The following is a 27,960-nucleotide window of genomic DNA, read 5'->3' on the forward strand; positions in this document are numbered from 1 at the left end:
CAGTGCTAGAGTGACAAAGATGTCTTTTGTGTGCTAATCAGGTGACTCCGGAAAGTACCTAAGGATGAGGGCTGGTTGTCAATAGAGCCAACCTTGTGATTAAAGGGTTGGCACTTCCAGTCCCCCCTACCCCACCCCCACTCCAGGGAGGGGAGAGGGACTAGAGACTGAGTTCAATCAACAATGGCCAATGATGTCATTAATCATGCTTACACAAGGAAGCCTCCATAAAAACCCTAAAAGGAGCAGGTTCAGGGAATTCCTGGGTTCGTGAATACGTGGAGATGTGGGGAGAGTGGAGGGCATGACACCACCATGCCCTTTCCCCATGCCCTGTCCTATGCATCTCTTCCATCTGGATGCTCCTGAGTCACATTCTTTTATAATAAACTTGTTAGCTAGTAAGTAGAATATTTCTGAGTCCTCTGAGCGACTCAAGCAAATTACTCAAGAGGAGACTGAGGAAACCTCTGATCAGCAGCACAGGCGATAACTTGGGGTTGCGACTGGCATCTAAAGTGGGACCAGTCTTGAGAGACTGAGCCCTTAACCTATGGGATTGCTGCTGTCTTTGGTCAGATAGTGTTAGAATTGAAATGAATTGTAAGACACCTAGCAGGTGTCAGGGAATTACTTGGTGGTGTGTTAGAAAACACACAATAGGGTGGTGAAGGCCTGGGGTGGGGCAGGAACTGGTTGGTGGGGGTCAAGGGGGAAGAAGAGAGGACATCTGTAATACTCTCAACAATAAACATAAAAGAAATTAAAAATAAATAAATACATACATACATACATACATACATAGAAAACACACATTGGAAATGGGTGTCAGAATCTTACCCAGGTTCGTCAATGCAATCAACTCTGTACCTAAGAATTAGGTAAAAATGTACCATGAAACAGTCATTCTGAATTGAACAGGGTTATCTGGAAAGAACTGCTAGGGCTTTGAACCTTCCAGAAACCTGGGTGTGTGGTAATAATTCATTACAATAATCCACTTTACTAGGTCTTTACATCAGGCTAAGCACCTACACACACTGGCCCATTTAATCCCTGTGGCAGCCCATGTCTCTATTAGCAACAGGACCCTCATTTTCCAGATGAGAAAACTAAGGGAGGTGAGCTTATGTCATCTGAGTAGGATCTGTTTGACCTCCAAAGGCCCTTCTTGTTCCTGTTTCCCCCAAACACCTTCATGGGGCCCCTGGACCAGTTCCCTGCTGGAATCTGCCTTTTCGGGGTCCAGTCTAACTTCTCCTCAAAGCTCACCTCTTGACAGTATGGTGAGCCTGTAACGCTGTTAAAGTTTGTTCAAGGCTAGCCAATCAGAGGAAAACCAATCCAAACACAGAGTTCTGATAACCAAGACTAGATACATTACCTAGCTAACTTGGGACATTTGTATTCCTATAAAGAAATATCTACAGATAGCACCCTCAACCCAAAAGATGACCATGAATGTGGCATCCCAGGCAAGCCGGTGGGTGAGCTATCTGGGTCCAGTATCTTCTCTCAGCAAACCCCCGAGCACACCTGGAGGCCACCTCCGTGTCACCCACGGAGACAGCTGACTGGGGCAGAGGGCACGCAGGGAGCCATGTCCCTTCAGTGTATGCCTCATCTTCCGGTGAGTCATCCTGCCAGAGCAGACAGTGTCAGGGAGGGAAGAGCTTTGCAGACCTTGCGGTACAGAAGCCACCCCCCACCACCACCCCCTTAGGAACAATCCTTAGTCCTTACCCTCCCTCCTATTTGCATCTTCATCCACTCATTCCTTTATTCAAGAGACCTTCAGGGACAATGCATCTAACAGCTGTTAGACAGACAGATCTGGGTTCAAAACTCAGGAAAGAAATGCCACCGCCTGGGGAACCCCCGTGCCATCAGCAGACTCAGCTAAGGAAGCAGCGGGCTCCTCCTCCTGTGTTCTCTGTTCCTTCCTGGGCGAGAATATGCTGAGCTGGGAAGCAACCTCTTTTTCTTTCTTAGTGTCTTTTGAAAATGTCTACTTCTGCTTTGCTTTGCTTTCCCTTTTTTTTTTGTTTCTTTCTTTGCGGCATTGCATCTGCAGGTGATACAAACTTTCACTGTGAAGATGTGAAACTACAACCCGAACTTTAGGTTATACTTAATAAAATAAGAGAGTATTTTTTACCTTTTAAATCTTGCTGGTTTAAATCACATAGTTAAAGCTCACGTTTACCTCTTCTTCATTTTTAAGGCGGTTTTTTAATTTTTCTTGTATTTATTCATCTCAACAACTAAAAATGGTTCTGGGTGGAATGCTTCCTGTTCTCATATTTTCCTCATCATTCTAAACCGATCCAAAGTGTGCATGGCAGATCTCTTTCTCTTGGAAAGCAAAACTTCTAATTCTGAGCCTAGACCATGAGAACCGTAGCTCCCCACACCCACCTGTCACCCCGCAAATGTCTAGCAGCCATCAGAAGTGTGATAGGAGTGGTTCTCTGCTAAACTTCAAATGAAATCTCTCTCTCTCTCTCTCTCTCTCTCTCTCTCTCTCTCTCACACACACACACACACACACACACACACACACACACACACGTAGACACACACAATTACATATGCACTTAACATTCCTAATCAAGAACAAGATTTCAATTGGGCTGACTTCTAGATCTGAGGTAGGTGTAGTGTTAATAGCAGCAGTAAGAGAAGTAACAATAACAACAATAACAATAGCTATTACAGTAGTTAGTTAGTTAATTAGTTAGTTAGCTAGCTAGTTAGTTATTAACAAAAGAAGGGAGTAAATGAAATCAGACTTAAGCCTGATTAACTAGGAAGGGCAGTTTCACAGACTCCCCAAGGGACAGCCGATCCCTGAACAGACAGGAAGAACTGCTTTCCACACTCCCCCGGGACAACCTGCCCGTGCGCTGGGGATGGGATGGGGCAGGATGACACAGTGGGAAATACCTCTGCTGAGGCATGCACAACAGAAGCCAGATGATGAAGCAGGGCCATAAGGTATATGCAGAGGGAGCCCAAATGGCAACACAAAGGGGAGGAGTCTAGCTGGGGAAATGGGCGGGGGGGATAGGATAAAGGCAAAGAACGCTGGAAAATCCAGGAAAGGGGTTGGAGGGGGGAGGGCCAGCACAAGCCGGAGAAGATTCAGGGAGAAGATTGGACAGTTTGAAAGAAAGCCTGCTTGTTTCCGAAACCAAGAAAGTGCATGGGGGATTAGTAAGGGTCTCGGGACAGCTGCTGCCCACTACATCCCCGAGGGCATATTTCTTTTCACCCCGATAAAGCTTAACTTCTCCCACATGTGTGCCCTTTGGAATTCTTTCTTCGCAACACTGCAAGGACCCATTTTCTCCAGCAACACAACTAACACTCATCTTGCTCTCACTGTGTATCTAAACTATTTCTATATCGCCTTAGTTAACCCTCACAACAACCCTAGGAAGTGAATGCTAGTATAATTATTATTCTCATTTTTCAGAAGAGGAAAGAGACACAAAAGCAGTTAAACCTGCACAAGGTCACAGAGCTCATCGGCGGCAAATCAGGTGGTGTGGCCTCAGAGCTGCCTCTCTAAGCACCACACTGTCCCTCCTCTTCAAGCAAAGAAATGACAGATCTAAAATGAAGGACTGGGAAAAAGAAAATTAATTGTAGTCCTTCCTCCTAGTGTGTTGTTCTCACCAGAGTGGAAATAAGCCAGATGCCGCTTCAAAGCTTGAATATCTTAATCTCCCCAACTGGTAAACGTTTATTTCAAATGTAAACTGATAAATTCACAGTAGCAATTAAAAACAACCAAGCTCTCCACTGTGCTACTATGTTGAAAACACTTTTTTAAAATATATATATATATATTTTTTGATTTTTTACAGAGAGGAAGGGAGAGGGATAGAGAGTTAGAAACATCGATCAGCGGCCTCCTGCACACCCCCTACTGGGGATGTGCCTGCAACCAAGGTACATGCCCTTGGCTGGAATCGAACCTGGGACCCTTCAGTCCGCAGGCCAACACTCTATCCACTGAGCCAAACCAGTTAGGGCTGAAAACACTTTTGCAACTTTTCCCCTTAGCACATAGTGAGACCATAGCTATGGGTAAAAGGCGACTTACACAGGAGATGTTCACTACCCAAAGGAAAGCATAAAAATGTCCTCGACCAGAGAGGGGGTGAGTGGGTGTTGGAGAGATGTCCTGTCTGCCTGCTTCAAGGTCTGAATACCAGGGTCCAACTCTGCACGCCTGGCTCCCAGGGCATGTGTGCACCGTGACTGGCAGGGAGTGACAAGGATGCTCCGGATGCCACACTGATCCCCTGGGAGTGACAGGACATGTGCGTTGTAGGGAGGTTTCTCATTCACAGAATGACCCTGGACGAGTCATTTAACATCTGTGAACCTCAGTTTCCTGTCATAAATGAGACAGTGTATTCACCTCCCTTCTATAAAAGAATCATTGTGAAGGAAAACATGGAAAAACATAACCTTTTTAAAAGGCACACTTTAATGGACATGCAATGCTAATGTATTTTGCATCACAAGCAGCATTTGAATCTCATTTTTGTTCCAGGGGCTCGCTCCTGCCCCTTCTCCGCTTCTTAAATTCACAGAAAACACCTCACCCCACTTTTTTCCGTCTCAGTCTCCACTCCCTCTCCTAATTGCTCTAGGACCAATCTGAATAATAAATAGCACGTTAGGTCTGGGGCTTAGAAACTCAGGGCATTGGTAGAATCTAACAGGCCAAAAACATGTAGCCTGGCTGGCATGGCTCAGTGGTTGAGCATCGAGCTATGAACCAAGGGGTCACGGTTCGATTCCCATCAGGACACATACCTGGGTTTTGGGCTGGATCCCCAGGGTGGGGCATGCAGGAGGCAGCCAATCAATGATTCTCTCTCATCATTGATGTTTTTATTTCTCGCTCCCTCTCCCTTCCTCTCTGAAATCAATAAAATATTTATTTAATGTTTCAACCAAGACTTAAAAAGTTTATGAAAAAACAATTACTATCAAAGTACAAATTAAACTAAAAATCAACTACCATAGGATTCAGCAAGCCTAATTCTGGGTATTTATCTGAAGGAAATAAAATCTGGATCTTGACACTATGTCTGCACTGCCGTGTTCACTGTAGCATCGTTTGCAATAGCCGACATATGCAAACCACCTAAATATCCAGACAAATGAATGGATAAAGAAAAGGTGGTGTGTCTATATACCATGGAATATTATTCAGCTTTAAGAAAAGAAGGAAATCCTATTATTCTTAACAACATGGATGAACCTGGAGGACATTATTGGTATACTAACTGAGATAAGCCAGACACAGAAAGATAAACACTCTATGATCCCACTCACATGTGGAATTTGAGTCAAAATCACAGAAGCAGAGAATAGAACAGTGGAAGTCAGGGGCTGGGAGATGGGAAAATGGGGAAATGTAGGTCAAAGGGTACTGGGGTAGGCAGTTAGACAGGCATGAGCAGAGAAAAGACAACGGGCCAGGTACATATAAGGTCACCAGGCGGAAAGCTCCGGGTGCCTAGCAACAAGCAAAACTGTGAAAACAAGTACCTAGCCCCAAGGGTAACCTTTCCTCCCCTAGCATACCCCTGGTCATGCAGTTTAACCCCCTGACCTCCCATAGTGCTGGCCAGGCAGTTCTGATCTTCCCCTGACCTTTCCTCCCTTGGCATGTTGCTAGTCTTGTGGTAGATGCCCTGAGGGAAATGGATAAGGGGCCAGAGAATAGCCCTTAAGCACTAAGCCCCTAAGACATGAGGTTCTGAGCCACATCAGATACATCTAGGCCTCGGTTGTGTTTCAGCTCCAGGACCAGAAAAGCAGCAAATCCAGACAAGGGATGCCACGGCTGACATCAGATCCAGCTGCAATGACTAATGACCCTGGTGCCAACCAATCAGGGAGACCGCGATCCTGAAAGGACACACCTGGAGAGCTGATGAATATTCTATGGCAGCGGCCACCAACCATCGGACCTCAGGGACCACCAGTGGTCTGCAGACCACCGGTTGGCGACCGCTATTCTATGGAATCCTCCCCTGAGGCCTCAGATAATTTTATCCTCAAGGCAGAGGACCCAGTATGACTCTCACTAGGTAGCATGCCCACACCCCAATTTTGAGTTTCCCTCCTCTCTCTCTCTCTCCTTCCTTCTCCCGTAAGCTCTAAGGGCCCCTTCTTTTGCCTCTGTAGCTTGTTTCCTGAGCCCATTTCTTCTACGATTCACTTCTACTTCTGTGACTTTCTAAATAAGCTTTGGTTTATAGGTTGAGTCTTGGCTCTGAATTCTTTCTTAGCCAGAACTCAAGTACAGAGGTTGCTGAACCCAGGTCTGGTCTGACTCTATGGTGCTACTGTTGCCACCAACAGTACCAAGTGTTTCAGTTATGCAAGGTGAGAGTCCTGGGGATCTAATGCACAGAATGGTGGCTACAGTTCTCAATACTGTACTGTGTACTTGAAATTTGCTAAGAAGGTAGATCTTACATGTTCTCACCACACAAAAAAAATAAAGAAAATGGTATGTGAAGTGGTGATCATTTCACAGGGTATATACATATATCAAAGCATCAAGATTTTACACCTTAAATATATAGCATTCCGATGTGTCAATTATACCTCAATAAAGCTGAACTTTTAAAAAATCAACCACTAAAGCAATGACAGGAAACTGTAATGTCAAACAGTATGACTAAAAGCCCAGAACTACGCTGCCACGGAACATGCCAGCTCACCTGAAATGGATATTTATTTTGACAGGGAATGACACCGTCATCATTCTTCACTACTTCCACACACTTTATTTTTGAAACATCAATAAATCCCTTTCTGTATTTTTTCTGTTGAAAGAAAGAAAAAAAGAACGATTACAATCATAAGATATAAGAAAATGTGATTAATGGTAGTATTTGTTCATGAAATCACTGACTCAATATATTATAATTTCTTAAAATTATTCAAAACACCAACACTGTGAGAACTCTAATCAAAATAATTAAATCCTTTAATTTCTAAAGATGAAATGGTTCTGTTCTTGCCCCCCAAAAACTCTGGAACAGAACAATGGACTCCCTCTCATTGTTGCCTTCCCATCTCAGACATGCATCTTAACTTCAACTTCTTTTTTTTTATATTCTCTACTAGAGGCCCGATGCACGGAGATTCATGCAAGAATGGCCCTTCCTTCCCCTGGCTGTCGGCACTGCCTTCGCTCCAGCCCGGAGGCGCCTTTCTGCCTTCCCATGCTGCCCAGAGGCCTGGAGCGGCTGGGGCGGTGTGGAACGCCTGTGTCATCGCCATGCTGCCCACAGGCTTGTCAGCTTTGTTGGTTTAATTTGCATACTCGCTCCTGATTGGCTGTGTGGTGTTGCAGAGGTACGGTCAATTTACATGTCTGTCTCTTATTAGTGTAGATTGTTGAAAGTTTTACATATGTCTCCTTTTTCTCCCATTGAGCCCTCTCCATGTACTCCCGCCCCCCTTCTTCAACTTCTTTTTTTTTCTTTTTTTTAAATGTCTTTATTGATTAGGGTATTACATATGTGTCCTTATCCCCACATTACCCCTCTACCCTCCCACTCATGCCCTCACCCCCCTGTTGTCTGTGTCCATTGGTTAGGCTTACATGCATGCATACATGTCCTTTGTTGATCTCTCCCCCTTACCCCCACCCTCCCCTACCTTCCCTCTGAGGTTTGACGGTCTGATCGATGCTTCTCTGTCTCTTGAACATATACAAAGAGTTTATTACCTGGCCACTGCTGACTGGGAAGTAACTCTCCAATGTGCTATATTGGTTAATATTTTCCTCAGTTCTCTGGGTAATGAATTAAGAGCAGGGCTTCTCAACCTTAAGGTGCATCACTTAGATAATTTGTTTAGCAAATTCTGATTCAGTAAGTCTGGGATGGAGCCTAAAAGTCTGCATTTCTAATAAAGATAGCATCAATTACAGAAGCAAACTGTAGCCAGTTACCTGTCCCCTCCAGCACACAGAACCAGGAGGACGCAAGGTGGCCTTAGCACGTCCTCATAAAGCCTCTACTCAGACTCTCATTGAAGGTTCTACTTTCTCCCCTATTGCCCTCCCTCCCCCTGCACGGAAAATCTCCCTGCAGCAGACACCGAATGACATATCAAGACACGTCTCCCCACCAAAAAAAGCATTCACACCAACTGAGATTACTCACATGAGTAAGCTCACATTTGAGAATTTATCCCAGGAAAAAATCCAAAGGAGTACAAAATAGTATGTGCAAAGATAACTTGATATACTGTATCCATTAAAAATATTGCAAATACAATGTAGAAATAAAGAATGTTCGCTGAATAATATTAACTGAGACATGCCACAGATAAAGCTGTATAAAGACCAAGGCTACTCAGGGGACGGGATGGGGGGTAGATATACAGAATAGAAGAAAAAATAGACAAATGAAGAAGTGTAGTATTGGGGGTAGCTCAGCCATTCCCTGGCCCCAGTCATTCAAGATTGCTTCATCTAATACTTTGAAATGCCCCTCTGGCCCCAATCTTTGAGCCCCCTACCCGCTCCCAGGAACCTGCTCAGCACCCTCACTGCCACCAAAGAACTTTCAGACCTGCCAACTGCCCCAGGCCACCAGCTCCCATCTGACTAGACTGCTCTCTCTGGAGGTCATTTCACCAGTACTTCTCCTGTCCCTTGCCCTCCCCTCCCCTCTTCTTCTTTTTTCTCTCTCCCCTTCTCCCCTGCTCTACCCCCCCCCCCCCGCCTCACTAATCCCACACATCCCTTCACATTTTTGCACCCCTATTCATTCCTTTCCCTGTTCCTGCATGCTGGGCTGCAGAAGGTCAAAAAACAACACTGTCTCCTTAACACTTAGCCAGACCTTCACTGCCACATCTCGGTTCTTCTGCGTCTCCAGCAGAGAGAACCTGGTGTCCTCCATGGAACCCAGGGTCTCATCAGAACACAGACCCTTCCCAGTGCCCTTCTCACAGGGGACAACTGCCCACGACTTTATGGGGACGAGAGCTGCCATCCCACACGCACACCCCAACCCCCTCCTCCTGCAGGTCCAAAGCATTTTAAGATTTTCCCTTTCCTCTTTCATCCTGTTTCTAGGAGATTAAAAGGCTACAACAGTTAAGAAACTGTAGGTGGTACTTCACTCACATAATTCCCCTCCTTTCACAGATGAGGAAAATGCAGCTCAGACTGTTGACACACATTACCCAGCTGACCCCAATGTCCACTGGACCCTGGGATGCCCCAGCTGCAAGCAGGTGACAGAATTCGTGGAGACAAGTCCCCAAGGGGGCAGTCAGGGTTCTGGGCATGGACTGAGCTGTGGTCAGGAGAGGGGGAGGGACACTCTCCCCAGCCATGCCCTTCCAAGGCATGTCCTTCCCCTGCCTAGAGCCACCTCCTCTCCCAGCCACACCAAGAGCCCTTCTTCTGGCCCTGCCATGACCCAAACCTTCTCTTCCCTTCCTGAAAGAAAATGTGATCGCACCTTCAGCCTTTCATTTCCTTCCCGCCCACTCCTCCTTCACCACTTGCAGTCTGCAGCCCACGTCACCACAGCCTGCTAAAGCCATTCTCAAAAACATCACCACGAACAAACCCAACCGCCTTTGCTCAGTGGTCATCGCTCACACCTTTCTGAGACATCTGGGGGTGCCGACACTCTTCTCCCTTAGTGGCCTTGAGTTGGGGGGTCATCTGTTTTTCCTTCTCTCCCTCCCCTCAGTTTCCCACAGGGCACACCTGCCCCATGTCAGCCATGGTGTCCAGGAAGACACAAAGTCCCGATCGGGGAAGCTCACGTCCTAAGCGAAGAGTCCAACTATTGTGTCCTTTAATCCTCACAGACACTCTGAGGTCAGCGATACCAGACACATCTCACAGAGGGAAGACACTAAAATTAAGCAACTTTCCCATCTCTACCTCTGAGACAGAAAAACAGTATTTATTATACAGGGTGGGGCAAAAGTAGGTTTACAGTTGTGAGTATGCGAAACACGGAGTTTATTCTTGTATTATTATTGTATTATTTTCCACACAAACAACTGTAAACCTATTTGTGCCTGAGCCTGTAAAATATAGTAAGTACTGTATATTAAAAAGATGCTAAGAATACAGAGGAACTCTGGCTTAAATGACAATTTGGGCAGAGAAATTCTGATGCATGGTAGGGAGGAAACGAACAGCACACGTGAAGAAAAACATATTCCAGAATGACTTCAGTTGCCTCATCTGTAAAATGTAAATTATAACAGTATCTACTTCATCGATACTATTGCAGAGCTCTGAGAATTAAATGAGTATTTGCAAAGTGCTTAGAAGAGAGTCTGACCTGTAGTGTGATATCTGTAAGTGTTTGCTACCTAAAATAAGTAGCAAAAACAACAACAACAAAACGATTTGATGGCTGATGCACAAGGTGCATGCAGCAGGATGGGGAGGTGATCGATCGATCGGGGTCAGCTTATGAAGAACCCGCAGCCCGGTGCTGAGAGGTCTGGCCAAACAGGGCCACCCCACCCCATCCCTGGGGCCTGCACCAGTTAATGGGCAGAGGAAGTGCCAGAGCACCACCCTCCTATTGACGAGTCACACATCACTGCAGAAGCCTTACAAAATACTAACAGCAACAGAGGGTCAAACGACCCTTCATCCCCAACCCTGGAGAAAGTCACTGTTAACATCATGGGCTTTTCAGACATTGCTCTGGGATCATGGACCACCTGCCAGCTCTCAGCCCTCGAGCTGCGGGCTATGTACGTTCTGCTTCCATGACACCCTTCTCCACCCACCACCTGCCCCCGCGACTAAAGGCAGCTGTTAGATGCAGGCCCATCTATACAGAAGAGGGGCTGACTTTTATAGTGCGTTTACTTACACCCCCTGAGTTCATGTTCTGTGATTATGTTAATTAATATAATTATGTTACTGTACTAATATTTGGGCTTATTGATCCAAATACCTCGCTATGAAGTTGGAGGATGAAAGTTCAAATTTAGGTTGCTCCTTCATTACGTTATCCAGCCCACCAGCAAACACTGATGAGACACCCTGCACAGTGGCTTCCAAGTTCTGGAAGAGGCTGAGGGTCTCCTCTGGAGGAGTTCACAGTAGCATGGTGGGTGGAGGGGTTGGGGGGATGACTCATCATTGAAGAATGATGATGAAGTCAGCGAGCATGAGGAGCGAGGAGCGCTGAGAAGGGGCAGTGACTGGGCCAGGAGAGGCTGGAGACGGTTCAGGGAGGAAGTGATATTTGGATTTGGTTTTTAAAGGATAAGTAGGAGAGTTTCCTGTAGAGAAAGTGAAGGAGAGAGGGAGGGGGCGGGGAAGCATTTATTTAGGGAACAGAAAGAAATTATGATTGAGGCTCGGAGTGGTGCAGGGGAAGTGTAGGAAATGACACCGAAAAGGTTGAGACCAAGTTAGAAAAATGCTTATATGCCAAACTAAGGAGTTTGATTTATTCTTAGTGGTTCTAAGCAGGGAGTGAGGAGTGTTAAATTGAGGTTTGTTTTCCCAAAAAGATATTAATGGCAGTGTGGGGGATGTGTGAAGGCAGGTGGCTAGCGGGGAGACTGCTACAGGAGTACAGGTGAGGACCCAGCTGGCCTAGCTCAGTGGTTGAGCTTCAACCTATGAACCAGGAGGTCACAGTTCGATTCCCAGTCGGAGTACATGCCCAGGTTGTAGGTTCAATCCCCAGAGTGGAGCGTGCAGGAGGCAGTCGATCAATGATTCTTTCTCATCAGTGATGTTTCTATCTCTCTCTCCCTCTCCCTTCCTCTCTGAAATCAATAAAAAAAAATTTTTTTTAAAGAGTTCAGGTAAGGGATAATGAGGTTGTGAGCCCAATACGTAAGGTGAGAGAAGCAGGGATGCCAGAGTATTAGGAGGTAGAGTCCACATGACTTTGTGATCAATTAGAGTTGGGGTTTAAGAGGGGAGAAGCAGTTAAGGAGCCTCGGGGATTCTGAGTTTGAGTGCCGTAGACAGATACCATAACCACAATAGGACTACTGAGGGAGAATCAGGTTTGAAGGCAAGGCTGGGAATGCTGTTTGAGTTGACTAGTGGAAAAAATAAGAAACTCATCCTAGGAAACCCTGAGTTAAGCCATGTACACCCCAAAAATAGAAAAGCCATGTACACCCCAAACACCTTGCTTCTTCACACCTGGCCCTCACACTTTGGTTAAGCAGTTAATACCGAGAAAGGACACACAGCATACAGTTTATCTCTACTTCTTCTCAGAATTCCTTCGATAAGAAAATTACTTCATGATCACTGATGTGTGCTATATATTATTGCTAATATTGCGGCCCAAGAAGAAATATTCAAGATCATTGCTTTCTTCACGTGAAGTTTTTCTTCTATTTCTATAGCCTTCACCCTGCCCACTAGACTAACAATCCCAATGAAGCTGAGACCTCCTCTTACTCATCTTTGAATCCTCCGAGCTGAGAAGACTGCTTGGCATTTAGTAGAAGTATATTAAGCAGTATGTTGGGCCGGTCTGCAAAGAAGTATGAGTGACACTCTGTGTGTGCGTGTGTGCACGTGCGCACAAGCATGCATAGGCCATATATATATATAATATATATATTATAATATATATGTATGTATATGTATATATATGTATGTATAGCCAGCGACCCGTTGCTATGACATCCACTGGGGCCAGCAAACCTGCCCAATCAGGAGGTGGAGCCAGCCGGCCAACCTCCCATAGCCCCTCCACGGCCAGCCCTACCCCCCATGAGCCCCTCCACCCCAATCTGTGGCAGGGCCCACCAGCCAATCGCCCTCAGCCTCTCCCCCAAGCCAGCCTGGCCAGCCAACCTCCTGCCATCTCCTCTCCCAGAAGGCCCAGCCCCAATCAGCCCCAATTGGGGCTGGGCCAGCCGGACCCCACCTGTGCACAAATTCGTGCACTGGGACTCTAGTCTATAATAATAAAAGCGTAATATGCTAATTAGACCAGATGACCTTCTGGATGAAGCCAGGGCTGTGAGGGAAGCCTGAGTCCTGGGTGCCTGCTGGCAGCCAGAGGAAAGCCAGGGTCCTGGGTGCCAGAGGGAAGCTGGTGCCAACAGCCTGGGAAAGGAAGGCCTACTCTTGCACGAATTTCGTGCATCAGGCCTCTAATATATATATCTCCTTTCTTGCACATCTTTTGAACATTTCACAAAGCTTGAGATCCTGTCCCCCAGCAAGTCTGACAAGGTACAGTGTTTTCCTTTAATTTCCAGAATACTCGGTATTTTTAAAATATCAATATCAATACTAAACTAACAAAATTTAAAATTTTTAAAGACACACAAGTATCCAGGGCCAGCCCCAGGTGAATTTGAGAAGTCAGCTGTTAATCTTCAAGATAGCCTCATGTCCACCTTCCACACCCTTCCCCCTGGATGTCCACTCTGCACAGTGAAAGATACACCAGAATTTTCCTCCATACTGCAAATGACCCTCCCTTTTTCCCATCACAACTTTTATTCCCAATGTGGCAATTCCCAGCTGCCTGACACAGCAGGAACTGACTGCATGCATCACCTTTGCATTGCAATAGGACCTCAGATAGGGAGCGCGAGCCTTGAAGACAGGCAGACCCTGACTCTAGCCTCTGCTCTGCCACTCAGAAGCCCTATGGCGGAAGCAAGCTGTCTCCTCTCAGGTCCTTTCTCTGTAGGAATAGGATAATACTACTCACTTTGTTTCGCTTTTAACAGGAATAAAGATAAGCATACATAGGTGCTCAGCACAACGTCTGGCCTGGGAAAGCCACTCCCTAAATGGCAACATTTACTATTAATTAGTTTTCACAACAACACCGAGAAGTTGTTAGGAAAGAGCAGTTATGAGATTGGCTAAGAGGCTGAGCCAGAATTGAACCCAGATCTTTCAATATCACAAAAGCCTTTGCCTGACTCCAGGTCTCTCAAGCTGGAATATTTTTGGATGCTTATTATAAAAAAGAAAATTATTATGTGTCAAAATCTAACAAGTATTGAGCACTCACTATGAACTAGGCACTGTACCTATTCATGTGGGTAACTCAGTGAATCTTCATATAACAGGAGAACTCTTGCCACCCCATTTAACAGATTAAAAAATCAGAACTTAGAAAATATAATTAGCTTGCCAAAAGTCATAATAAGACCAAAAAAGGTCCCAATAAACCAAGATTTGACCTCTCATTCCAACCCTGAATTCTTAAGTGCCCCATAGACCTTGATACCATTTTACTAAGTACAAACATAAACTCAGTGGAAATTCCCTATGCTTATAGCTCTTAACAACTATAAGACCAAAGCCATTCACAAATTAAATACAAATGGAGCTATACAATAAATAAGATTAAATGAACCCCATTACTTGAGTGAGATGGACGGAAGGGTTGTTTGCAGCAATTGAAACCCTCTCCCAAAGCCAGTTCTTCCGGTGTCCGCGTGCTCTGTGCCCTGTGATGCCCTCTCCTGCCCTTTCAATTCCAACCACGGAACCTCTGCTTGCACACACCCTGCCATCCTGTCATTAGGCCTCCATTTGGCACCACTACATTGTTTTGTGTTCATTCAGCCTGTTCTTTCTCAAGAGGGCACAACAAGGAAAACAGGCCACAAATACAACCCCAAGGATGGCTGCTGGCACGGCAGAGTTTAGAGACAAGGGACCCTCCAGAGCAGTGGTTCTCAACCTTCCTAATGCCGCGACCCTTTAATACAGTTCCTCATGTTGTGGTGACCCCCAACCATAAAATTATTTTCATTGCTACTTCATAACTGTAATTTTGCTACTGTTATGAATCGTAATGTAAATATCTGATATGCAGGATGTATTTTCATTGTTACAAGTTGAACATAATTAAAGCATAGTGATTCATCACAAAAACAATATGTCATTATATATGTGTTTTCCGATGGTCTTAGGAGACCTCTGTGAAAGGGTCATTCGACCCCCAAAGGGGTCGCGACCCACAGGTTGAGAACCGCTGCTCCAGAGAATACAGACAAAATACATATTACATACAATAATATATCAATAAAATTCCTAGAACTTGCCGTCCTCGGCAGATGGACAGCACCAACACCTACTGCTAACACCACATGCCAACGCGATCTTCATTCAGCCACATTCACCAAAGATTGATTACGGCTTCCTTCTACCTTCAGCAAGGCCTAGAAACCAAGGGATCACAATGGAGATTTTTTAAAAGTGCAAAATTTCTTAACCTCAAGGATTTTACAACCAGACATTTGTTAAGGTTAAAGAGAGGAATGATGGTACGGACAATAAAAGTTCAGATGGGTCAATACTAAAAGGCTAAGGAGTTCCAATTAACTCTTGAAAAAGGAAGAAATATGGCACATTCTACACTAAAAATCGCAAATGAGCCAAAAAGCCTATTCTGTGCATGAGGGTAGCTCTTCCCTTTCCACTCAGAACAGAGTTAAAAGAATAGAACTCAAGTGCAGCACACGTCAGCCAGGAGACACAAGGAAAACCTCGGGGGGATTTTGCCTTTCTCCTGTGGCTATTGGGAATAATTTTAATGGAGACCTTCCTGGTATCAAGAGAAGTAGAATAAATAAAATATAAAGTCATTTCCAACTTGACGGTTCTATAATCAAATGCCCTCTCTTTACCAATGACTAAATTCTGGTGAAAAATGAAAGAAAGTAAAAATGAAAACTTGGCATCCTAATATTTTTTCCTCCCTTCAACCAGCTCATAATCAGAATTTCTGACATAGGAGCTTCACATTTTGTAAAATGCTTTTAAACAAACAAACAAACAAAAGCACATTTACATTAAGAAGCCAGTAGTTATAGACATGGGCACGAAGATTTATGAAGATGATGACTTTTAATGTAATATCCAGAATAAAAACAGGATGTTGAAAAATCTCTATAAATTTATAAGAAATCAAAAAGCAAAAAATTCCATTTCTAAAATCACAGAATAAACTTCATATTAGACTGTGCTGATGTAAATTATTATAAAGTTTCTGGAGTTTTTTGTTTGTTTGTGTTTTTTACTGTATTTAAAGCTTTAGCTCTAGCTTGTTTGTTTTTTCCTGAGTGGTCATTCCTCTTATGACTTTGCTATACTCTTGGCAAACCCTCTTCCCAACTCCCCAAGACACTTCTAAAAGCTGGTACCAGGTATGTTTATGACAGTTGAAAGCAAAACATACTAACATTTAAGTGTTTTTAAATAAATCTAAAAGTGGTTTACCTATTTTAATTTTTAAAATTAGTAAAAAATGGAATGAGTTATATAGAAATAAATGTATGTGGATCCTTCATAAGTTTCATGTAACAGACTTCCCAATTCAAGGAATTCCAGAATTAATACATTCAATCCAAAGGTTACAAATGCTTTGGAGCAGTGACGGTGCCAGTGATCTGAGATAGCCATGTTTTCCTCTTCTCCCTCAGTGCCCAGATAGGCTGCATTTTTCCATTCGTTCAGGCAAGGCCACAGGACTGAGCTCTGGCCAAGGGAGTGGAGATGGAAGTGGTGAAACTCCACTGCCTGCCTCTAAAACTTTCCGCCCATTGACCATGTTCCATCTCCTCCCTTGCCTCCCAGTTGGATGTAGAAGACCCAGTGGAAGATTCCACCAGACAAGACTACAAGCCAATGTAGTCTTGGACTGCTAACAGGTACAGGATTTCTGTTTGGGGTAATGACTATGTTCTGAAATTGATTGTTGCACAGCTCTGAGGACATACTATAAACCACTGAATTGCACAACTTAAAGGGGTGAATTGTATGTGAATTATGTATCAATAAAGCAGTTTATAAAACAAACAAATAACAACAAAAACAATGGTGCCACTAGATGGAAGGAGCCTGGATCCCTGAATCTCCATGTGGAAGGTAGTTAAACATAACGTAAGCAAGAAATAAACCTTCTGTTGTGTAAACTTGTTGGGTTTGAGGGGACTGTATATTAAGGTAGTGAGCTACCTTGAGTAAGAAGATCCCATATCTCAGCTGCTCAATACTTCAGACTCTGTATCCAGAAAAGGAACATGTTGAACTAAATCGGTATATCCGAAAGCACGCTATATGTTGTTAACTGAGGTGGTTTCAGGTGGGATTTGAACAAACATTTATTGTATTTAGTTTTATGGTTACCTTTTATTAATGGTTTTTCACTTACTTATACAGTTTTCTTTTAATAATCAGTGTATTTAAGGAATAAATGTGAAATTATTCAAAGGAAAACATTAAGCAAATTACTACATTACTATACAAATATATGTCAAAATAATGTAAGTCATATGCATAAAGACTAAGGTTTGGGCAATACTGGGTTAAAATATCTCTTCATATCCAAGTCTAAGAGTTCTTGATTTTTTGTATTTGTCACTGTATTCCTCCAGCACCTGCTCTGCCTGGTATGGTTCCCACTGCATGAGTTAATTGATTTCTGTGAAGCAGGATTCGATCCACAGGTATACATTCAGCTGGAACCCCCATGAATGTTACACATAACGATTCTTAGCCACCTCTCCTCAGTGACAAGCATTCTGGCACGAGTCCCAGATGCCTACTTGTTCCTACCGCCATCAAGTTTCAATATCAGAAAATGCAGAAATAGGGAATGAATTTTTATAGCAACATTTTGTTTCTGGGGCAGACTTCCCACCCGGACACATTTCCTGCCTAGAATGGTGCATGGGGAAATGTTTCACTGGGAAATAACTTATATGAAACTTGGTGTTGGGAGTTAGGCTCTGAATCAGGCAGCATAGGTAAGACTGATGAGATTCTCTGGGGTGAACTTAAAAATACCAAATAAGAGCATCTGAATTAACTCAGATTCAAATAGTAAACATAATAATAAATAACGTTTAAACAGCACTGAGGGCCAGGTACTGCCCCATGAGGTTACATAAATTAATGCTCATAAAGCACTCAGCACAATATCCGGCCCAATGTAATCACTAATATAAGTTATTCAGTATAATTATTTGTGCCTTTAAATATAAGAATTCTAAAATATTTCCGTATTAAACTTTTTCCTCCACAAATAGATTCTTAGTTTTTTCAACCATGCAGTCTCTGATTTGTTATAAAACTCAGCCAGAAAAAAGGATTTAACAGAGATCTTTTAAATATTAGTGGCTTTTACACTGTTTCTTTAGGTTAATATATCAGCTTTTTTTTCCACTTTACCCTTGGAGGATTTCAATAAATATTCCAAGAACTCAAAAACTACAGGAGTAGACAGTTAAACTTGACTGTAGTGCATAAAATATCACAGAACTAGAGAAAAAGGATAATAGCAGAACACTCTTTCTCTTGAAACAAAACAATATTTTAAATAGTTATTTTTAAAAAGTAATTTAGTCCTATCTATCAATTACCATAGAAATGCAGGAAGATTCCACTCCAGCAAACTACTTAGGACAATATTTGCTGAGCATCAACTATATGCTAGATAATGTGCTAAACACAACAGATGTGAAAGTTAAAAAACATAGGCACTGTATTTACCCAAGAGAAATGAAGGCCTCTGACCACATAAAGACATGTACAAGAATATTAATAGCAACTTTATTTGTAATAGCAGAGAACTGAACACAACCCAAAAGTCCATCAACAGATGAATAAGATAAAAATTTGTGGTATGGCCAGACAATGGAATTCTTCAGAGTACTAAAAAGTGAAATACTGGTGAGACAAAATGGATGTACCGTGGAATCTCATTTCTCGAATGTCTCCCATCTCAAACAATTCGCTTCTCAACCGGAAAACCCTTTCATGCTGTTGCTTGTCTGATGAGTCACACATCTCTCAGGTGACAAAGGTGAGTCAGTTTATCACTGTTAAAATCTCAGGATATTGTGCTGTGAATATTTTCATGGGGGTTTTTTTTGCCTTTGTTGCTGCTTATAATTACTGTGACATTTTCATTTTTTTACTGTACATTTCCTTTTTGCTAAATTTTCATTTACATTTCACATCCTTTTTGTTTTTAAAGTGTTTATTTATAGGTTAAACAGCACAATAGACATGTACTGTATATAAGAAAGGTTAAAACAGTGAATCATTTGGGAGTCTGGAATGAATTAATTCAATTTACATTATTTCTAATAGGAAAAAAAATGATTCGAACAGCCTTCTGGAACCTTCTTGAATTAAGTTCAAGAAACGAGGTTCCTGTATTTCAAAATAGTATGCTGGATGAAAAAAGCTACAGCATTTTATTTTTATTTTTTAATGTATTTTCATTTATTTTTTTAATATATTTTATTGATTTTTTACAGAGAGGAAAGGAGAGGGATAGAGAACTAGAAACATCAATCTGCTGCCTCCTGCACACCCCCTACTGGGGATGTGCCCACAACCCAGGTACATGCCCTTGACCGGAATCAAACCTGGGACCTTTCAGTCAGTCCACAGGCGGACGCTCTATCCACTGAGCAACACCGGTCAGGGCAAAGCTAGAGCATTTTAAAAAAGAGCACATGTTATATGAGTTTGCTTATTCTAGAATTCTGGTATATCCAAACTAATTTATAGAATCAATAATCAGATCAGTGATTATCTAGGGGGAGCGGGAATGAGTGGGGAGGTATGAAATACAAAGAGGTATGAGGATATGGATATGTTACGAGGTGATGGATATGTTCATTATTTTATGATAGTGATGGTTTCACAGCTATATACATGTCAAAATTTATCAAATAATACAATTTAAATATAGGCAATTTACTTCCTATTGATTATACCCCAATAAAGTTGAAAAAATATGGTCCCTGCCCTCAGGGACCTTGAAACCTGGGAAATGTTGGAAACTATGAAATTCTTTGCTAGAACTTTAGTGTTCTAAATCACAGACTTAAAAAAGAACAAACAATAAAAGGAACGAAAGAGAACAATAGGTACAACGACTAAACAAAATAACTTCAGTTTATAATGGGCCAGAAGCAGGCACTCAATCAGCTCTCATTTAAATGAAGGATTTATCCCAAGAGAGAGAGAACTCATCCATTCATTTGATTCATCCAGTATTATATGAATTTCTGGTTAAAAAATAAATTGAACACTTCCCCCCTCCCCCAAACTGGTGCCTGATCATATCTTCTTCTTTCTTCCCTTCTCATCACCACCTTCTTTGAGGCAGGCATGACAAAGCTCAGTGAAGACACACCCACCTGCCTCCTCAGTACCAACAGCAGTGCCTGGTGTGGGTAGCCTGGCACATGGCAGGGGCCCAATGACTTTGTGAATAAGTCAAGGAATGAAAGAAGACATCAGTGAATAGGAGGGGCGTCGGCTAAGTGGGGAGGAGGGCTCCCTCAGGTCTACTTTCACAACATCCAGTCACAGCCATCACTTTTTCTTGACTAAACCATTTCAGAGAAGAGTTGTGGCTGGCTTTATTTATACCATACCAGGTGGGCACGGGCATGCCAAGAGTCTCCAGGACCTAAGAGGCCCTGCTTCCTCTGCCCTTTGTTCCACCGTCACGTTACAATCCTCAGAGATGCTCATAGCCACCGTCAGGGACCCTCCTCAACCACAGAGATGGCAATCATGGGACGTCACTGCAAATCTCAACTTGTTTTTTTAAGCAGCAAAAGAGAAGGCAGGCACTTTTAACCTAGATTTCAGTCTTGGGTTTGTAAGGTTAACACTGACTAGTAAGTAGTACTTTGCATCTGTACTAAAGATTCTGTGTGCCTGGGTCCGTGTGAGTGTGAATGTGTATGCATGTGCCTGTGTGTGAGTGTGAGTGTGAGTGTGTGTGCGTGTCCTGAGGCTCCTCGGTGGCTACTTCAGGTGCTCAGGATGCCTTTGTTTTTTAATGACACTTTATAGCTTTATGAAAGTGGAAGCAACTACAATCACACAAACACAATCTCTTATCAAGAGGAACTTGGGTAGATAAGCTTTGTGAGTTTCTGGTGGGTGAGAGTGGGTGCTCAGCAAGCAAAGCACGATAGAAAACTCAATTTCCGGAATACGTGGCGGTGGCAGTGACAACTAGTAATGCAGACACACGGTGACATGCTCTGTGGCTTGTGCACGTGGCATGAACCTACTGCTGCAGCACCAGTACCCCTGCGCCAGTATTCCCGCCATGGCCACATGGACTGATGAAGGGATAATGACAGCTCTGGGAGCAGGAAAGCCCTGTGACCATGGCCCCACAGCCTCACCCTAGGAGGCTGACCCAGGACTTACAGGCAGGACTGGTTCTGGGCAGTAGAAAATTAGAAAGGCTCAAAGCCTCTAGGGAATTTTACCTCCACATGGCCCCTACCAGACCAGTTCCTCCACTCAGAAAAACCCCTCTCTCTGCTTATCTGATGTGAATGGAAAGCAAGTATGAATTGGAAACACCATTGATTTAAAATGGAACTGAGCTTTGCTAGGGTCCTGAAAAGGGGAGCATTAACCTGGTCTTTAAGTGAGCTTCTTCTACTGGACCACACAGATTTCTCCAGTTCTCTCCGTGTTAAAGGGATCGCACTGCAGTTTGCTATCTAAATACCTTTATGTGTTATTAAACTGCATATGTGGGCAGCTTCCCTGTAATGCTGGCCGCTCCACAGGGAGCAAAAACCCCTCCTACTTTCCCCCCTGAAAAGATCATTGGCGGCGCTGGGAAAAATTCCTTCTTTTGCTTCTAGGGTGGTTTTGAGGAATGAAAGGGGGAGTGAGTGGGAGAGTGAGGAGGTGGACGTGGGGACAAGGAATCACCATGAGAACGCTGGCCAGAAAGAGAAAACATGTACCTTAGATCGAAGTCTCTAGGAAGAGAAGATGAATTGGCCATCAGTTCTCCTCTCAGTAACATATTCAAAGAGAAGTATACAGAAATGCCTAGTTCTGTGGGCTTAATGGGTTCAAATCACTGCTTTTACTAGGGTTTCTATGGGAATATTCACTTTGTGTTATAATTGATCAATTTCTGGAAAACTTTTGTAGCACAACCCCTCCGGTGGGAATATTCTAGGGATAAAATCATTATTATTATTTTGGTCAATCCTCACCCAAGGATATTTTTTAATTGCTTCTTTTTTCTTTTTTTTTTTAGAGAAGAGTGGAAGGGAGGGTGAGAGACAGAGACAGAGAAGCATCGATGTGAGAGACACACATTGATTGGTTGCCACCCGCATGCGCCCCAACCAATGCTGGAGATCAAGTCTGCAACCGAGGTACGTGCCCTTGATCAGAATCAAACCCAAGACTCTTCAGTCCATGGTTGACCCTCTATCCTCTGAGCCAAACCGGCTAGGGCTAGAGATAAAATTATTTTTAAAACAATTTCGTCCATGAACTGGGTATGCTGGATGACATCAAGGAGGTTCTGTTGACATGTTTTGAGGTGTGGTGACAGCAGTAAGGTTCTGCTGAAGATAATGGAGGTGGGGGAAGTATGAGTCAGGGTTATTGGGTAGAATGGTGGGTACATGAGAGTCACTGTACTGTTCTGTCTACTCTTGAATATGATTGAAACTTTCCATAATAAAAGTCAAAAATACTTCTTCCCATTACATATTTTGAAATCCTGATCAAAGTTGTAGTTGGGTCTACTTACAATTTTTTATGAGAATACAGAAAGAAATGTGCCATTATAAACTGGTAAAAAGTGGGGATGTGCACATTACTTACCTGCTACTAGTAAAGCTTTGGCCATCCTATGGTAATGTGCACCCTGGATTCAGAAGAAGAAACAGCAATCCCTGATGTTTACACAACTGTCTTAGAGGTCATGTTTACACCGCCTCTTGCAACCATCGATCTCCATAATTAATTATAGGTACTGCTGACCTTGCTGAAATCAGGAGTTATTCAGCATCTGCATTTTACAAATGTGGCACTAAGACTAAACCAACTGACCAAGAAAAAGTGAAGATACAGAATTCCAGGCTGCAGAGCTCTCTTTATTGGCTATCCCAGCTGGGGGCCACAATTAAACTATCCATGCCCTCTTCGTTTGCTATTGCTGATGCACTTAACTCTCAAATACTCTAGTAAAAATTAATCCGAGTTGCAGAATATATGGACACTCCGAGAGATGCCCCTCCATGCCAAATACAAATCCCCCCAGCCCAGGAGCCAGGCCACTCACTGCCAGCCCAGCAGCACCTGCAGTGGGGGCATAATCTGTTGAATTTTCTCTTCCTTGACCCCTTTGCCTCCCCTCCAGGGGTGCAGAGGTAGCACATCACAGTCTTGGAAGGCTTTCGAGGAACCTGTAGGAGTAACCGTAGTAACGGCACTGAGCATACCTGAAACCTCCATATTACCAAGCACAGGCTTTCAAGTGGATTCAGAAAGAGAGTTTCTATTGGCTTCTGTTATCTATTCATAAGGTGAATTAGGTCAAACCATAGAAACTGCCATTTTTGTAAGTCAGAAATGATCAAATATTGGTGATTTCAAATGGTATGCACATGTAGTACCTTTTGGTCCTACTCAAATGCCTCACGCTCTGAAACAGAAGCCGCCTGTACTTTTTCTAGCTTCTGCAGGTCATGAATGCCGTTACTGTTAGTGGGACTCTTGTTGGACACCTGACGCCCACGGCAGAATGAATGATTCACAGGTACGGGCATGGCGTCCATGTGGTGGAGTCACCACCAGCACTCGGAACAGTCAGAACTCAATCAGTATTTGGTATGGACAATCCAGGAAAATGTTAGAATTTGAATTTAACACAGCCAAATTAAAACATTAGACAGTTAATCTAGAACAACAGCATTTTGTTGTAGTTGCTGTCTTTTTGTTTTATATCATATACTATTTTGATTGCCAAATTAATGTTTCACGGATGTCATGATTGTGAACTTCACAATTTGTAAACTTTTTAAAATATATTTTTATTGATTTCAGAGAGGAAGGGAGAGAGAGAGATAGAAACATCAATGATGAGAGAGAATCACTGATTGGCTGCCTCCTGCATGCCCCCTACTTGGGGTCAAGCCTGCAACACAGGCATGTGCCCTTGACCAAAATCAAACCCAGGACCCTTCAGTCCACAGGCCAACGCTCTATCCACTGAGCCAAAAGGGCTAGGGCCAATTTGTAAACTTTTCATTTCTCATTAGGAAAGGAAGCAGGTCATCCTGAATAGTTTGTGTCCTGAAATAAAAAAATCTTATACTATGTAGACAGGATATTAAACAAAATCAGGAATCAACTCAAATACCCCCACACCTTTCTATTAACCTCCCTAGACCTCCTAACCCCTTCAGCTCTTTTAGTCAACATTTCTGTAGCATCTGCTCTTGTCCTCAGGAATTGCCAACTGAGTGGGAAGAGATGACTACCCACGGGCAGTGTGAAAAGCTCATCACTGAACAACATGCAGTGGAAAACCAAAGAAGAAGCACATAATTCTTCCAGAAGAAGAGTCAGAGAAGGCTGCACCAAGGAGGTACCTCTTTGAGCTGAGTTTTGACTCATGAATAAGGGCTTTCCCAGCAAAGAAAGGAGAAAAGAGAACATCACAAGTAAAGGTGTGTAGCTACCAAAGAGCACAGCGGGTGTGGGGATGGCAGTGTGACAGTGTGTTCAAATGCACTGAGGGACACAGGTGGAAGAGGCAGGAAAGGAGACTGGGAGGGCGGATGGGGCCAGATTCTGAAGGGCTCTGTATGTAATGCTAAGGGATGTACTCAATCTTCAGGGCAATGAAGAACCTTGACATTAAATAATTCTATTCTGTCATGCCAGGGCCCAGACTGCTAAAATAGAAAGCTGAGCCTGACTCTGTTACTTAGTATGCTATTATTTTTCAGAGGAAGAAATGCTGGGTAGCTTTTAAAAAATAGAAATAGCCCAAGCCAGTTTGGCTCAGTGGATAGAGCATTGGCCCACAGACTGAATGGTCCCAAGTCTGATTCCAGTCCAGGGCACATACCTGGGATTCAGGCTCTACCCCAGCCCCAGTCGGGGAGCATGAGGGAGGTAATCAATCAATGTGTCTCTCTCACATCGATGTTTCTCTCTGTGTGTCTCTCCCCCTCCCTTCCACTCTCTCTAAATATCAATGAAAAAATATCCTAGGGTGAGGATTAATAATAAATAATAATAAGTTAAAAATAAAAATAAATGGACAAACCACCTTACTTTATTTTTTTTAATATATTTTATTGATTTTTTACAGAGAGGAAGGGAGAAGGATAGAGAGTTAGAAACATCAATGAGAGAGAAACATCGATCAGCTGCCTCCTGCACACCCCCTACTGGGGATGTGCCCGCAAACCAAGGTACATGCCCTTGACCAGAATAGAACCTGGGACGCTTCAGTCCGCAGGCCGACGCTCTATCCACTGAGCCAAACCGGTTAGGGCCCTTACTTTATTTTTACATATTTCATATCTCATTAGACTAAGAACCAGCAGGACTCTAACAAGAGTTGATTGCTTAAGAGCAAAGACTGTGGATCCAGAATGTTTGAGTTTGAATCCCAGTTCTGCCACTTACTCACTATATCTCCTTGGACATGTTACTGAACGTCTCTGTGCTTTATTTAGTTTCTTTAGCTATACAATGGGATAAATAATAGCACCAGAACTTCATTAATTTGTGTAGGAATTAAGAGTCAATTCATGTTAAGCTCTCAGAACAAGGATGACAAATGGTAAGGGCTTGATAAGTGTAACTATTAATATTATTTTTCAAATAGTATTAGTCCTTTTAGGGAAAATAAAAGCAAAAGCCACCAATTTTGTTTAAGGAAAGACCCTCACACCTACCATCTAAACGCCAGGAAAGCCGAAACTGGTTTGGCTCAGTGGATAGAGCGTCAGCCTGCGGACTGAAAGGTCCCAGGTTCTATTCCGGTCAAGGGCATGTACCTGAGTTGCTGGCACATCCCCAGTGGGGGATGTGCAGGAGGCAGCTGATCGATGTTTCTCTCTCATCGATGTTTCTAACTCTCTATCTCTCTCCCTTCCTCTCTGTAAAAAATCAATAAAATATATTTTAAAAAATAAAAATAAATGCCAGGAAAGATCTTAGAATTGATGTCAAATTTGACTGTGTCTTATAAAATAAAATGGCATGAATGAAATTCTTCCTTGGACCATGACAAACAGTTCCCTAAAATTACAGGAGGACATAATAGAAATGACCAGTATCTACTCTTTTCAACAACAAAAAAATTAACCTTTACATCATGGGCCTTATAATTCTGTTTCGGAAAAGGACGGTTAATGCTTCATGTGACTGTACTATTTTTACCCTTCAGGGCTGTTATTTTAGTTGTCATACAGTATGAAACCAATACTGAATCAGCAAGCAGCTATATTAGCACTTCCTTTTTACGTTAGAAACAGTTGATTACTGATAACTCACACTTTAACACAACCGAGCAGAGAGCACCTTTGGTTAAAAATTTATCTTCCTTCCAAGTATAATAATAAGATTACAAAAACACGCTTTACCAATTTGTTAGGCTTTCTTGATGGCTTCAAGTCCTGGTGAATATAAAGATTAATATAAGCCAGCCCAAAAGTATCACAAAGTTAGCCAGAAGCAGTGCACTACAGCCTAGGCTAGGTCCCGGGCTCTGCCACATACTGGCTCTAAACCTTGGGCGAGGCACTCCATCCACCTCTCTGTCCTTCAGTCTCCTCTTCTGTACAATGGGAATGCTAACTGCATTTACCTTATGAAGTTAAGATGATTAAAGTTAGTACTTGCAAAGCACTTAAGACCATGCATGATTGTGGTAAGCACAATAGAAGTATTTGGTAAATTTAAAACAACCAACAAAAAAATGCCTACAACAGGCCCCCCAGCCCTTCTGTTCCTAAGCCCAGATGGCAATCTTGATTTTCATTGTGCAAAGAGTGTGTGTGAGTTCAGGATGACCAGGAATGTGTTTGCCATTGTCTCTGTTTGTAAAGCAGGGATATCTTTCTTCTCAAAGTGTTTTTTGAGTCAAACAAACAGAAGAGCTTATAATAGTCTATCTGCATACAAATGGCCTGACAGGATAGGCATCTTCTCCATTTACAGATAAGAAAAGGAGACTCAGAGAGTTTCAGCAACTGCCCAATGTCAGAGCCAATAAATGAGAGATCCAGAATTCGGAGCAGATCTTTCTGGCTTCAAATCCCATTTCCCTCGGGAAAATGCCTCCTTATAGTTTGATAAACAGCACTAAATAGACTAGATCTGATGATTTCAAATTTACTTTTCTAATTCCACCTCCTCGCTTGTGCCGGATCCTGCATCTCTGACTACTTAGCAAGATATCTCTCCTTATGTCTTTCCCTTTCATGATTTAACATGATTCAAAATAAAGCCATCCTATCCATCCTTAAACCTGGATCCCACTCAGTTATTCAACAGTCATTTGATTTACCACAGGTCAAGTACTGGGCTAAGTGGTGCCTTCACCTGCCTCCTGAAGCGATAGATAGATAGATAGATAGATAGATAGATAGATAGATAGATAGATAGATAGATAGATAGATAGACAGATAGATAGATGAAGAGAGAGAGATTGAAAAAATAATTGCACTAATAATTTACTAAATAGAGATTGGTGGTACAAAGTAAAAGCATAAGGTGATATTATACAGGAAAACTGATCTAACCTGGGAGATCAGCAAGGTTGTACTGAGGAAGTGATGTTTAAGCTGAAACCTCAAGGAGAAGTTAGCCCAGTGGTCGGCAAACCGCGGCTCCCGAGCCACATGCAGCTCTTTGGCCCCTTGAGTGTGGCTCTTCCACAAAATACCACGTGCGGGCGCTCATGTACAGTGCGATTGAAACTTTGTGGCCCATGCGCAGAAGTCAGTTTTCGACCTGGGTGAGTCTATTTTGAAGAAGTGGTTCTGAAGTGGAGGGTGGCGGTCGGTCGGGCGACGGGAGACGCAGCGCAGGCGGGCCTGGGACACGCGGGGGGGGGGGGGGGGGGGAAGGGGGGGAAA

At 43.2% G+C, this 27,960-nt stretch overlaps 1 protein-coding gene across 3 annotated transcripts in view; it reads right to left on the bottom strand.

Annotated features, from left to right (window-relative positions):
• The window catches only part of TEC (tec protein tyrosine kinase), a 101,570-nt gene that overhangs the window by 30,852 nt on the left and 42,758 nt on the right, over positions 1 to 27,960 (bottom strand). For all 3 annotated transcript variants that reach the window (XM_014466638.2, XM_006101274.3, XM_023764797.1), the window contains one exon: positions 6,759 to 6,863. In XM_014466638.2, the coding sequence (XP_014322124.1) occupies positions 6,759 to 6,863 (105 nt within the window). The remainder of the gene's footprint in view (positions 1 to 6,758; positions 6,864 to 27,960) is intronic.

This window comes from Myotis lucifugus, unplaced genomic scaffold, assembly GCF_000147115.1.
Source record: "Myotis lucifugus unplaced genomic scaffold, Myoluc2.0 scaffold_349, whole genome shotgun sequence".
Lineage (NCBI taxonomy): Eukaryota > Metazoa > Chordata > Mammalia > Chiroptera > Vespertilionidae > Myotis > Myotis lucifugus.